Consider the following 13,904-nt stretch of genomic DNA (forward strand, 5'->3'; position numbering starts at 1 on the left):
GGTGGTTTTGTGTGATCCTGTGTGGACGGCCACCAGAAGCAGTGTCCCTGGGGACCATGAAATGACCACCCCCTGCTTGGGACACACCCATCGATAGATGATATCATCAGTTCTTCACCTCCGAACAGTCAGGGCTGTGCAGAGCTGATGTAATCTAGGAACATTTTCACAGAAGGTAGTTGCATCGCTTAGAGAAATGGACTTGAACATTGAGAGATGCCTTTTCTTTTTTCCTGAATCATAGTGATGTTTTCATGTGTTAAAAATATTTCATTTTTACTTATTTATTTTTTAAAGGTTCTATTTATTTGTTTTTGTTTTTTTTTTTAGAGAGGGGAAGGGAGAGAGAAAGAGAGGGAGAGAAACATCAATGTGCGGTTGCCTCTTGTGCACCCTCTACTGGGGACCTGGCCTGCAGCCCAGCTATGTGCCCTGACTGGGAATTGAACTGCCAACCCTTTGGTCTGCAGGTCAGCGCTCAGTCCACTGAGCCACACCAGCCAGGGCATTATTTCTTTGATTTGTATTTTTTACGGAGCTATACTCTATATAGAATACTGTGTAAATTTAAGGTATATAACATATTGTAATTTGATTATCACCATCATGTTAGCGAACACTGCCATCATGTTATGAGGTCACCGTTTCTTGTTTTGCGGTGAGGACATTCGAGACCTGTTCCCTTAGCAACTTCGAAGTCTGTGACACTGTTTGGTGAATGACCCCTCCTGCGCCGTGCATGAGTCCTCCAGGACTTTTCCATCCTCAACATTCCCCACCTCCCCTGCCCCAGCCCTGGAAACCCACCTCTCAGCCATCTCTGTGTGTACCAGTCTGGCCGGTTCAGAATTCACACAGAAGCGATGCGCTTCTTTTGCTGGCGTGCACGCTCTGGCCTCTATTCTAAGTGACGGGGCCAGAAAGGACAGTCCAAAAACGGGCCAGGGGACATCGCCTAGAACTGAGTGACCCAACCTGTAGGGGTTATCGACACCCTGAGGAAAGGATGAGGAGGCCGCACTGAGTTCACCTACAGTGACTCAGCTGGGCAAGTGCAGGGCGTCATTTTCACCTTCTTTCTCAAAGCCGCAGGCCGGCGTCAAGGCCCTTCATCCTGGCGCTCGGGCTGCAAGGCTGCGAGGCCTCAGGCCGAGGGCATCCTTGTTCTAATGGATGTCATAGCAAAGGGGATGCAGTTGTTTTAAAAGCTGAAGCACAGAGGGCTCCACACTCACAGGGAAGAGTTTCAGCTTGTGAGAGCTTCGCTTTAATGGGGGTGTGAAAATGAGAGCTGCGGAGCACCGGGCCTCTCCTTCGAGAGGGAGCGGGGCTGGGCCGTAAAGAATTGATCTGTTTCCATGCGGCGGGTGAAAGGGGCCGGTTTCTGAGAACTGGGTGGGGCAGGCGCACATCCACTCTGCCCCCAGCACCACCCTGGATGCTCCGTCTCAGCTCTCGATCAGTCCATGGAGAAAATGTAGGTTAAACAGAGCCGGGGAGCCCAGGGCCAGGCCTTCCGGAAGGTTCCACAATTCACCTGCTCTTCTCCCCAAAGCCAAAGGCGCTGACTCCTTGGGGCCCACAGCTGGCTTGGCGCTGGGTGCGTTCCCCCCACCCCCTGGCAGCAAGCCCAGCACGTGGGGCACCTGGCGTCTCGGAGGGCGGCTACCGGGACCTGAGGTGGGTTCTGCAACGTCTTCGCATGTGTCTGTCTTCCCAATTTGACTTCCTTTCTCTCCAAGTCACTCCCTCAGTTTGTCCAGATCTGCCCGGGGCAACTCCCCGCCCCCGCGCCCCGCTCAAGTTGTGGGGCCTCCCTTGGTGGAACTGGACAAACCCAGGCTGTTCTCATTTCCGGAAGGTTCGGCCACTCTTGTTAGGGTTTTATTGCAGGACCAACACGTTGGGCCACACGGAGCTCTGTGCCTTTGAGTGTCAGATTGCAGGTGACTAGCCTTTACCGTTCGTGACCACAGCTGTGGTCACAGCTGTGGCTGGAACTGCAGGTGCCGGCAATGGATGCAGGGACCCAGAGCGATGCCACAGACTCCGTCATCTCTGTCACCACTTAATGTCCACAGCACAGATGCTCCTAGTTAGGGGAGCGGGGAAGTGAGGGCGCTTCAGTCTTCTCTTTGAATACACGCACAGTTTGTAAAGGTGCCTGCCACACCCCTTCGCCACTGCAGGTAACTCTGTCACAGTTTGAAGAGAGACGGTGTTGTCGAATCAGGGAGGGGTGGATTTGGGCATTATGTCCGGTTGATGGATGGCCAGCCCAGAGCACAGCGCTCTCTGGATGCTCAGCAATGAAAGCTTATCGCCAGGAAAACAGTACCTTCAATGCAAGAGATCATTCTCTCCCTCCCTCCAGCCCAGCTCATCCTATTACTCCCTAGTTTCTCTATCTTGAGAAGAATTTATAAGAAATAATTAATGCAAGTTTAGCCCTGGCTGGTGTGGCTCACTGGATTCAGTGCTGGCCTGCAAACCAAAGGGTTGCTGCTTCGATTCCCAGTCAGGACACCCGCCTGAGTTGGGGGCCAGGCCCCCAGTAGGGGCTGCACGAGAGGCAACCACACACTGATGTTTCTCTCTCTTTCTCCCTCCTTTCCTCTCTGTCTAAATATGAATAAATTAAATCTTTTTTAAAAAAGAAATACTTAATGCAAGTTTGAAACCTTCTGTTTCTCTGTTCAAAAGCTTTTCACAGATGCCGACCAGTGCAGTGAAAGATGAGACCAACGACAACATCACCATCTTCACCAGGATCCTGGACGGGCTCCTGGACGGTTACGACAACCGACTACGGCCAGGGCTCGGAGGTGCGTGCCCCCCCCCCCGCCCCCCATTCAGGCCCCAGGGCAGGACGCTCAGCCTCAGCTCCTGGCTGCCATGAATCAGAGAAGACCCTGCCGTCGCCCATGGCCAAGGCTCCTGAATCCCTGAGTGCCATGGTCACCATGCAGGAGCCTGGGAGTCCCAGTCCCTGCAAGCCCCCTTCCCCTCAGATCATCCTGCTGTCCTCTCTGGTTCACTGAAGGAGGAACCCTTCTTAGGTGGTACAGAAGCCTCACCCCAGGTTAAGAAATACCTTGTAATTGATTTGACAGAGAGAGAAACATCAATTTGTTGTTCCATTTATTGATGCACTCATTGGGCGATTCTTGTAGGTGCCATGACTGGGAATTGAACCCCAAACCTTGGCATGATGCTCCAACCCACTGAGCTACCCAGCCAGGGCTATATTATGGCCCCAGTGGAAATATTAAGCGTAATATAGAAAGGTGTAAACACAATGGCGTTGAACAGTGGGCTTCACTGTTTAATACCACGTTTAATTTTTTCACTAGGGCCATAACTTGGACGTACTTGGACCCTCCCACAGTTGACAATGATAAACAAATAGCAGAACGTGTTTCGGGGGCCTAATCGGCACAGCTCAATTTTGTGCTGAGTGTTTCTAGGCAGGTGCAATGCCCTCGCCTCAGCTGATAGAGATGCGGTGCTGTTGACCTTGATCCACTAGGTGAGTTAGAGACCCACCCCCAGCATCCACATTCTTCAAGGAAAGGCTTAGCTCTCCATTATTTGCATTTTTAGCAGGGAGAGTCACTTAAAGCATCAATGGCCATTCTCTGCATTTGGGGCAAGGGCAAATCCACACGGGTTGCGAGGCACCGGCTTAAGTCTCCCTCTGTGTTACGCTGTGTCCGTGTCCAGCGGCCCCGCCCCTCTGAACACACCCCCAGGGACCGAAGCCTATGGAGACGCATCGAGTTTCCCCGGCACAGGTTCCAGTCCTGTGAGGCCAGACCCTGAGGAACCAGAGCCAGAGGGCGGCCTGCAGGGCCCGCACCTCGGTGCACAGGCCCTGAAAACGTGCAGCATCGTGCCAACACGGGCACACATGCAAATGCGCACCGCGTGCGTAGAGGATTTCCACCAGCGGGGGGCTGGCAGGAAGCCCTCCAGAGCTCTGACTGGGTGACGGCCCCACCCAGCAGCTGGGCTCGGGCAGGGTGGGCTCCACTGCTCCCAGAACGGGGTCCCGGTTCCTGGTCACAGGGACCCACAGGCTCCAGGCCTTCCCAATGAACACGCGTCTGCCTCCTCTGTCATTAGCGGATTTATGGCTTCGTGCATTTTCCATCCTTGTGATTGAGATAGTAGTTTCCCGGGAAAGCAATTTCTAACCATTCGAAATGCCCCGTAAGGTGAGCGGGTCTTCCCATCCTCCTTCCCCGAGCCATCGCCGAGCAGGCCGCGCTGTGCAGGGCCCTCAGACACCTTTCCCCCGACGCCTGGGGCGCGGCTTCGACGGGAGTGTCTGCTCACCACAAGGTTGGATTGTGTAAGTTAAAAAAAAATACAGCTCCTTATGGGAGAGCAGGGTAGTTCGCTGTGAGGCTGGGAGTATTTTCCGGGCTTACCGAGGAAGAAGCTGGTCTCAGGCGCGATGACCAGAGCCCGGGGCCCAGCAGCCAGGACCCAGCGCGCCCTGCCCACGGCGACCCCGCGCCCCTCTCCAGAGATGACGGGCGCTTCGTCTCACTCACGGCTGGAGCAGCGCGTTGCACTCGGTGGGTGCCAAGACCTCCGAACTCAGCAAACGCACTGCAAAAGCCCTGCGGTGGCCGAGGGCGAAGTTAGTCTCTAGACTGAGGACATGGGAGCAGGGACGGGGCCTGGGGGTCGGCTGGGCGCCCAGGCGGAAACCTGTGTCTCTTTCAGAGCGCGTCACCCAGGTGAGGACCGACATCTACGTCACCAGCTTCGGCCCGGTGTCCGACACGGAGATGGTAGGTCCCGGCGCTGGGCGCCACCAGATCTTCCGGAATAAAACCCAAAGACCTGGGGAAGGGTCCCCTTCCTGCCCCGCTGCGACCTCAGCTGCTTGTTTCCCTTCGCGCTAGGAATACACCATCGACGTGTTTTTCCGACAAAGCTGGAAAGACGAGCGCCTGCGCTTTCAGGGGCCGATGCAGCGCCTCCCGCTCAACAACCTGCTGGCCAGCAAGATCTGGACGCCGGACACGTTCTTCCACAACGGGAAGAAGTCCATTGCGCACAACATGACGACGCCCAACAAGCTGCTGCGCCTGGAGGACGACGGCACCCTGCTCTACACCATGCGGTGCGGGCCGCGGGACGCAGCGCGGGGGTGGGGGCGCGGTGCGCGGCAGCGCGGGGGAGGGCTGGAGGGGCAGCGCGAGGCGGACACAGCAAGGACCCTGCAGCCTGCGGGCTTGGAGGATAGGGTGCGTGTGCGCGTGCGCACTGCACATTTTTCTTTACTGTTTGGGTTTGAGGATTGCTGTGTGTGTGTGTGTGTGTGTGTGTGTGTGTGTGTTGTATATTTCTTTTACCCTTCGACCCGCCCGTACTAATAATAGTAATGCCCATGGCTACTATCTCGCTGGCCGTTCTGGTTCACAGCTTCCATTGTCCATGCTTGGTTCTTTGGTTCAAGACCCAGAGCATCTTGCACATACCCACCCAGATCGTGCAAGACAGGGAACATTTAATTTATAAAAATGTCATTGAAAAAAATCAAGGAGGGCCCCTTGGGGGTCTCCTGAAGTTCAGAAGCCCATGTCTCGTGTACTTTGAGGGCATTCCAATGCTAAGGTTGAAGTTTGGTGTCTCTCACTTAAACTGACCATCAGTCACTTTTTAATTCTGCATTATTCATTGCCTTGGAGCAAATCAATAAACCGACCCTCGAGAAAGTCCATTACAGCCTTTTAGTTTCCACGGTGGGCCTAGGCCAGCATCAAAAAAGATTTTTAAATAATAAAGAAATTAAAAAGTGCTCAAGGCAAGTTGGTTTTAAGCCCGTGCATTTGCGTGGATTTGGTTGGAACGTCTGCCCCTGCCTTCTAGTGCTTCCCAGTGCGTTTCATGCTGAGAAAAGGCACCGCAGCATTGACGCGCCGTCCCCAGGACGCGCGCCGATGCTTCGGCACCTGTCGGGAACCTGTTTGACACCAGGACTCGGTTGTTCTTCTAACCACCCGACCAGGACTCCGATCGATGAGCGCGTGACCCTCTCGTGATGGGGGTGGTGTTGCATTCCCCACTCTTTCCGATCCCCGACCTTGGCCTTGGCCGCAGCTCGCCCGCAGGCGCAGACCTGAGCTGTGAGCGCCACCTCCGTACTGGGACAGTGGCCGCCCCGTTGGAAAACCGCGGACTACCGCGAGGACCGAATTTCGGTCCTCGGTCCTCGTTCCTACGGCGAATCGTTGTGCGCTTTTCTCAGCCCCGCAAGTGAGGGCGCGTGTGGAGCTGATGAGTCTGGGTCTGGGAGGAAGCTGAGGGGTCCACGCGGGGTTGAGATGGATGATGGACCCCGTTGTGTTGGGCTTTGCGCCTGCGTTCTGCCTGCAGAATAAAGGTAAGGCCAGTCCCCTTGCCTTCGCACCTGGTCCCTGTCCCTGAGGGACCCTAGTTGCGTGCGTAGCACAAGAACTTTCATCGGACTCATTGCTACTTGGACAGGGCAGTGAGGTACGACCCGTGTTTATTTATTTTATTTTTAAAAAATTTTTATGTACTTATGTTTGGGTAGGGAGAAAGAGAGGGAGAGAAGCACCAATGTGTGGCTGCCTCTGGCACACGCCCTACTGGGGACCTGGCCCACAACCCAGGCATGTGCCCTGAGTGGGAATTGAACCCGCAACCCTTTGATTCCCAGACCGGGGCTCAGTCCACTGAGCCCCACCAGCCAGGGCCGGGCCATTGTTTAGAAGGAGAAGGGCTGCAAAGGAGCATCTCCTTCAGTGTCTGTGTTCCAGGTGCCTCGGAAAACAGAATCCCTCAGCCTCTGCCAGCCCGGCCAGCTAGGTGACCCCAGCAAAGACAGCAGAGCTCAGATCCCTGCTGTGAAGGAGGCAGCAGGAACTTCAGCTCAGCCCCGGGCAACGCCCTAGTTTAATCCACCACAGTGGAGAACTGCAGGGACGTGGCACTTGTAGATACACAGTGAGTGGCCTTCTTCTCCCTGTCAAAGTGTCACGCCGGGAGGAAGATGGTGACAGCCAGGGCAACCTGTCAGCAGTAATTGGTCCTTGTAGGTGTCAAGGAAATATGCTAATGGGGGCCAAGGTGACACTGGCTTCTCCGTTCAGAGTGGGAACGGTGCCCCGGAAAGTGCCCTGCGTTCTGATGTGGCAGAGTGCAGGTCTAGTTCCGGGCATTTTTATCCATTGATTTTGCAAAGACAGTGATTGGTGAGAGGAGAAGTCACATGGCAAGCAGCAGCCAGCGCCCTGGGCTCCAGGGGTCCAGCCCTCCCTTTTTCTAAATTTTTGTTTTTATTAATTTTAGAGATAATGGAAGGGAGAGAAAAAGCACTGATTTTTCATTCCACTAATTGGTGCACTCATTGGTTGATTCCTGTATGTGCCGGAACCAGGGATTGAACATGCAACCTTGGCCTATCCGGACAATGGTCTAACCACCTGAGCTACCCTTCCAGGGTCATCGATTGTCGTCTTTTTCTGGGCGGAACTTTTGGTCATCGTCGCAGAGCCGACATTTGCAGTCCCACTGCCCTGGAGCCCGGGCGGTCTCTCAGGGCACGCCTGGTGACACGAGTTCCTTTGGGAGCAGGTGGGCTGCAGGGCAGCGCTCCGCACCCCGCGAAGGCGCTGCTCCGCGTCCGTGCGCAGCGAGGGCCGCCCGAGGGCGCACGCCCTGGTCTTCGAGCAGAAGTGCAGGTGTCCCTTAGTGTCTTGGAAACCACAACCGGCCACGAGGCGAGCTCCGCCAGGCCCACCCCTGCACTGCACGCTCTGCTCTGTCGCCCGGGCACAAGGTGTAGCCCCTCTGCGAGTTGAATTTGGGCACGGGCGTGATTGTATGACCTGCTTACACTCCGTTTAGGCTTCCATTCATCGTGCGTGGAAAACACTGCTTTGGACTGACTGAAGTTCAAGTCCGGACTCTCTCATTCAGTCGCCAGGAGTCTTTGGTCACTTTGATTCAATCTCGTAGAGCCACCTTTTGTTGTTGTTATTTTTGCCATTTTTTAAAACTGTTTTCCAATGCCCTTTAGCTGCGTGCCGGGTCCGAGGAGGTTTGCAAGTTGATAGTGTATCGCGTATTCTCCGAGTGGCCACTGGGGGGCAGCATAGGAACACTTTGGCACAGATTCGCTGACAGCATTCCTTACCTTATGGGATACGTGACTTTTTATTTTTTTAATTGTTGTTCAAGTACAGTTTTCTGTCTTTTACTCCCATCCCAGCCCACCCCCAGCCCTCCCCATCTTCCTCCCATTCCATCCCCCCTAGTCTTTGTCCATGTTTCCTTTATACTTGTTCCTTTAAACCCTTCCCCCTTTTCCCCTGGAAAAGGGGAAATAAGTGACTTTGTTGGAGGAAATTATATATATTATATGTATTTGATTTGGGGGTGATCTATTTTAAATAATCTATACATATGTAACTAGAAGTTTTTAACTAGCATGTGTAGGTGAGTATCTATCTATACATATAAGCATTTATATCTTTATCTGTATCTATATTTACCTCTATTCATACACACACCAGTGTCAGTTAAGAACGACACCAACAGATATATTGGCTAAGTACTGCCATTTTAAAGATCATATTTATTTTAACAAAAATTGACAAGAATCAAAATTTGACAAGAATCAAAATATTTAAATTTTTTGTTTTTTAATTGTTGACGTGATTTTAAAATGTGTAAAACACAGAAAATCACCAAGCGTGAAATGCAATTATGATGGCAACACACCAGAGAGAGTTGGTGCCAATGGCTCTGTGTGTTTCCTTGCACGTGTTCGTGCATGGGCACACACGTGTACTGACTATACACATGTGTATGAGAGTGTCCACACCTGCTGTCCTGTAGTGGAGTGGTGTCACTCTCTGAAAACTGTTCTGTGAGCAGCTTTATCATTGAACACACGTTAAAACCTTCCCCCTGTCATTCAATACCGGTCCAGGGTTTTGTGACTCCGCCTGCCATCACGTGACCGAATTCACGTCATTTCCATTTATTTCCTTGTGTGAGAAACAACTGTCATTCAAGCACAAAATTACGTCTTTGGATAAATTCCAGGCACCGGCCAATGAGGCTTTCAACACGGCTTCGCAAATTGTTCTCTAGAAGAATGGTAGCAATTTCACTCCCACTAATGGGAAGTGGAAGTAGCAGATGGTCTGTTACTTCCTCCCTGGCGCTGTAGTACGGGAGTCGAAAGAAAGTATCAGCCTGTTTTGCTACGTGAGATGTGATTAGCAAGCCATCCATTAAAAAAAAAAGTGTGTGTAACACTTTCTCCTCCCAGGGTTTCTAGTAGCGTCAGCTTTCTGCTCTCCCTCTGGGAAAAGCGCCTCACAAAGCATCCTGAACCCTGGCTTGGATGACAATGTCCTCTGTTCCTAAATGACGGGACATGTCACAACCCACACTTCTCCAAGACGTTCTCCTGAACTCTCCTGTCCTCTGTAACCTGCTGTGACCCTGACCCAGCTTTGCGTCCTGGGACTTGGCTCCGAGCACTTGCTATGCTGCATGTAGTTAAACTTGAGCATCTTTGGGAGGGGACTGGGTGTTGGTCAGGTAATTAATTCCCTCGGATGGAGGGAATCCCCTGGCTCCCAGGCTGGCCCTCAGAAGGAACTGCAGGTTCGTGGATGAATGAATGACAATGGAATGAATGAGGCAGCCTTTCCTCAACCATGGCCGCCTCTCTGCTCAGACCTTAGTTTGAGAAACTGAGAAGGGACACCTAGAAAATGTTTCTTTCCTTACGGACTTCATGCTTAGGGTCCTGCCAGGCTTATAAAGAGTCAAGGTTATGTTTGGCTAACAAACCGCACGTGCAGGAGACAGATGAAGACATTTTAATACAGACTTCTTGCCTATTTGGTTTGGGGGGAAAAAAAGACTGGAATTATCCCAGGCCAATTCAATCTAGTGAGCCCGGGTTTTTGAACTATTTGACACACAACCTCAGCCTAGGCACATGGGCCATCTCCAACATGTTTTTGTCACCTTAAAATTTTTTTTTAATCCCCACCCAAAGACACTTTTTCATTGCTGTCAGGGGGAGAGAGAAGCATCGATTGGTTGCCTCCCGTACGTACCTGGACCAGGGAATGAACCCATGACCTGGGTGCATGCCCTGACTGGGGATTGAACCTGCCACATTTTGGTCACAGGATGATGCTCCAACCCACTGAGACACCTGGCCAGGGTATGTTTGTGTTGTCTTAGCTCCTTACTCACACAGGCTATCGGACGCTCTCTGTCCTGGTGAGAAGGATGCAGGCTCCTCAGCTTCCCTGGACAGGTGGGGACCTTCGTGGAAAGGAGCCACCCGCAAGCTAAGGCTCACATCTCCCAAAAGGTTCCCAGGAGTCTCGGGTGACCTCCCTCAGAAGTGAGGATGAGAGACCCTGGATGGAAGTCCCAGGCAGCTGCTGGCTAGGGTCTCGGCCCCAAGCCCCAAGCTCAGAGATGAATAAGGTGCAGGCCCTCAGCAACACCAGATGGAAAGAACTGCCTTGGCTGGTTCTCTAAGTATTTTTTTAAAATCGTCCACGACTTTTATGGTGTGCCAGATGCTTTCGAAATATAAACTCATGTTGTCCTCACAACATCCCAAGAACGCGGTATCATTATTTTCCCCGTTCATAGATAAGACAGACGAAGCAGAAGAAAATGAATACACAGCAAGGTGTCCATCGATAAAGCCCAAACGTCCAAGCACGGCTGCCTGCAGCTATTTCAATATGATCGTCTCAGAAACCATCTGCAGGAAGCTGGGCTGTGCCTTCAGCCGGCGCCAGTGGACATAGTGTCCACTAGGTGGCGCCACGACCACTTACTTTTAGGGAAACCAGCCTACGGGTCAGGAGTGACTGCTGCTCTCAGGCCCAAAGCACTAGGTCGCCTGAAACATTTCCAGAGACAGTACAGTGTTGCGTTTCTGGAGTGTTCCATGGGGATATGGTTGGCATGTCTGCCAGCACCCCTGAGGGTGCTCAGAGCCGGGCAATCTCTCCTCAGCCCCCACCCTCCCCAGCAGGAGCCTGCGCCTCCCACCACCAAGCCCCTGGGAGGCGGAGAGCTGGCTCAGGGCGCTCTCTGTGCCCTGGAATCCTCACCTCATCCCCTGCAGCTCTGTGCATCTCGGAGCCCGACCTTCATCTGTCACCCTGTCGTGGCCGCGCACCACGTTCCTGCATTTGTGCTTGCTGATTTATCCTTGCATCCCCGGACTAAATCCCACTTGATCACGGTGTATGATCCTTTTAACACGCTGTTGAGTTTGGTTTCCTAATAGTTTAAGTATTTGCACCTGTATTCATCAGGAGTATTGGTCTGTGCTTTCTTTTTTAATTTTTTATTTATTGATCTGAGAGAGAGAGAGAGAGAGGAGAAGGGAGAGAGAGAAACATCAACTTGTTCCACTTATTGATGCATTTATTGGTTCATTCTTGTGCGTGCCGTGGCCAGGGATTGAACCCACAACCTTGGTGTATCGGGAAGGTACTCTAACCAGTTGAGCTACCCAACCAGGGCCGGTCTGTAGTTTCTTGCCTGGCTTTGGTGTCAGGGTGGTGCTGGCCTTGTGACACGAGTTTGGGAGTGTTTCCATGTTTTGGAAGAGTTTGAGAAGGATTGGTGTAACTTCTCTCAATGTTTGGCACATTCTCCAGGGAGATCAGCTGGTCCCGGGCTTTTCTTTGTTGGGAGGGTTTTTAGCATTGTTAAATTTACGTGGGTAACACTAAGAGCTTTACATACATTTCAGGTGTACGACCTTACATGCGATGTATGTATGCGCAATGGCCTGCTCACCATCTGAAGCCTCGTTTCATTCTGTCTCCCTGTGTTTGATGGTCTTTACCCTTTTTCCCCTTCCCTGTGCCTCACTGGCAACCAGCACTCTGTGGTCTGTATTTATAGTTTGTTTTTGTTTTTGTTTTTTGTAAGTTGGGAGGTTTTTCATGACTGATTGAAACGCCTTACTTGTTATTTCTCTGCTGATTTTCTGTTCATTCCTGATTCAGTCTTGGCGGGCAGTATGTCCCTAGGAATGGGTCCCTTTCTTCCAGGTCATTTGCTTCGTTGGCAGCGAGTTGGTCACAGCTGCCCTTCACGGGTCTGTGCGTCTCTGTGGTGTCGGTGGCAATGTCCCCTCTTTTCATTTCTGATTTTATTTTTTTGAGTCTTCTCTCTCTTTTCTTCTTAGTCTGGCTAAAGTTTTGCCAATTCTTTTTTATCTGTTCCAAAGTCAAAGCTCTGGGTTTCCTGAATGTCTTCTATTGTGTCTCTGGTCTCTTTTTAAAATTGCTGCTCTGCTCTTTGTTATTTTATTCTTCTCCTAACTTTCAGTCTAGTTTGTTCTTCTGTTTCCAGTACCTTGATGTGTAAAGTTCAGATATCTATTTAGGTCTTTCTTTTTTTCTAAATCTAGGCATTTATCTGTAAAATTCCCTCTTAAACTTGAAGTTTGCTGTACTTCAAACTTTTTTTGGTATGCTGTGTTTCCATTTTAATTTGTTTCCAGGTACTTTTTTTTATCTTCCTTTTGATTTCTCTGGCCCATTTGTTGCTCAGTAGTGTGTTGTTTCACTTCCACACCCTTGGGAATTTGCCAACCTACTTCCTGTTATTTGTTTATAGTTTCAAACCTCTGTGATCAAGGCCGTTGGTGTGAGGTCAGTCTTCTTACTAAAACTTTCAGTGTTTTATCATCATGTGCTCTCTTCTGGAGGGTGTGCAGCGAACACCTGAGAAATACGTGTACCGTGCAGTTTATCGGGTGGGATGTTCTGCACGTGCTTGCTAGGTCCATTTGCTCTGAAGGATGGCTGTAGTCGGACCTTCCCAATTCGTTTTCTGTCTGCCTGATCTGTACATCGTTGAACATGGGGTGGTGAACTCGTCTACTATCATTGTGTTGTCTGTTTCTCCCTTCAGATCTGTTAGCGCTGCTTCGTATATGTGGGTTTCCCAGCGTACAGCGCTTGTGCATTCATCGTCATGTCTTTTTGGTGAATTGACTCTCTTGTCATGGTATAAGGACCTTCTTTGCGTCTTGTCGCAGTTTTTCACCTAAAGTGTATTTTCTCTGATGCAAGTATGGCTGTCTCTGATGTCTTTTGTCTTCCATTCATGAGAAATATCTTTTTCCATCACTTCACTTTCAGCTAATGTGGGTCCCTAAAGTTAACAGCAATCTCTTGTAGGCTGTATGTATCTGGGTCCTGTTTCTTTAAATCCAGCCAGCCTCTCTATAAGTTTTTTTAAATTTTTACTTATTGATTTTAGAGAGAGAGGAAAAAAAACATCAATTTGTTGTTCCACTTATTGATGCATTCATTGGTTGATTCTTGTATGTGTTCTGACCAGGAATCGAACCTGCAACTTGGTGTATCTGGACAATGCTGTAATCAACTGAGCTACCAGGCCAGGCCCTCCTACAATCTTTTAATAGGGTAGTCTATTTTTTAAAAAAGCATTTTAGCCTGGGCTGGTGTGGCTCAGTGAACTGAGTGCCAGCCTGTGAACCAAAGGGTCACTAGTTTGATTCCCAGTCAGGGCTCATGCCTGGGTTGTGGGCCAAGTTCCCAGTAGGGAGAGCACAAGACGCAACCACTCATTGATGTTTCTCTCCTTGTCTTTTTCCTTCTTTCCCGTCTCTCTAAAAATAAATAAATAAAATAATTTAAAAAATATTTTTACAAAAGCATTCTAAAAGTATGAATACTTAAATAGACTATAAATATTTTAATAGACATCCAACGTCAAAAGGGCAGCAGTACCACTGGAGGCGACCTCCCCTCGATGCGCAGGGCCTGCTCAGGCGTGGGCATCGCTACCTGGGGATCGGGCCTCCAGGAGAAGTCGCGGGG

General features: G+C 50.9%; 2 protein-coding genes across 2 annotated transcripts in view; one reads left to right on the forward strand and one right to left on the reverse strand.

Annotated features, from left to right (window-relative positions):
- Positions 1 to 13,904, reverse strand: part of GABRB3 (gamma-aminobutyric acid type A receptor subunit beta3) — a 240,130-nt gene that overhangs the window by 209,875 nt on the left and 16,351 nt on the right. The gene's annotated exons all lie outside the window — the stretch shown is intronic.
- GABRA5 (gamma-aminobutyric acid type A receptor subunit alpha5) overlaps positions 1 to 13,904 on the forward strand; it is a 54,432-nt gene that overhangs the window by 12,942 nt on the left and 27,586 nt on the right. The window contains exons 2-4 of the mRNA XM_037053810.1: positions 2,704 to 2,825; positions 4,735 to 4,802; positions 4,917 to 5,137. Coding sequence (XP_036909705.1) covers positions 2,704 to 2,825; positions 4,735 to 4,802; positions 4,917 to 5,137 — 411 coding nt within the window. The remainder of the gene's footprint in view (positions 1 to 2,703; positions 2,826 to 4,734; positions 4,803 to 4,916; positions 5,138 to 13,904) is intronic.

This window comes from Sturnira hondurensis, unplaced genomic scaffold, assembly GCF_014824575.4.
Source record: "Sturnira hondurensis isolate 20B ecotype Veracruz unplaced genomic scaffold, ASM1482457v3 Scaffold0007865, whole genome shotgun sequence".
Taxonomy (NCBI): Eukaryota; Metazoa; Chordata; class Mammalia; order Chiroptera; family Phyllostomidae; genus Sturnira; species Sturnira hondurensis.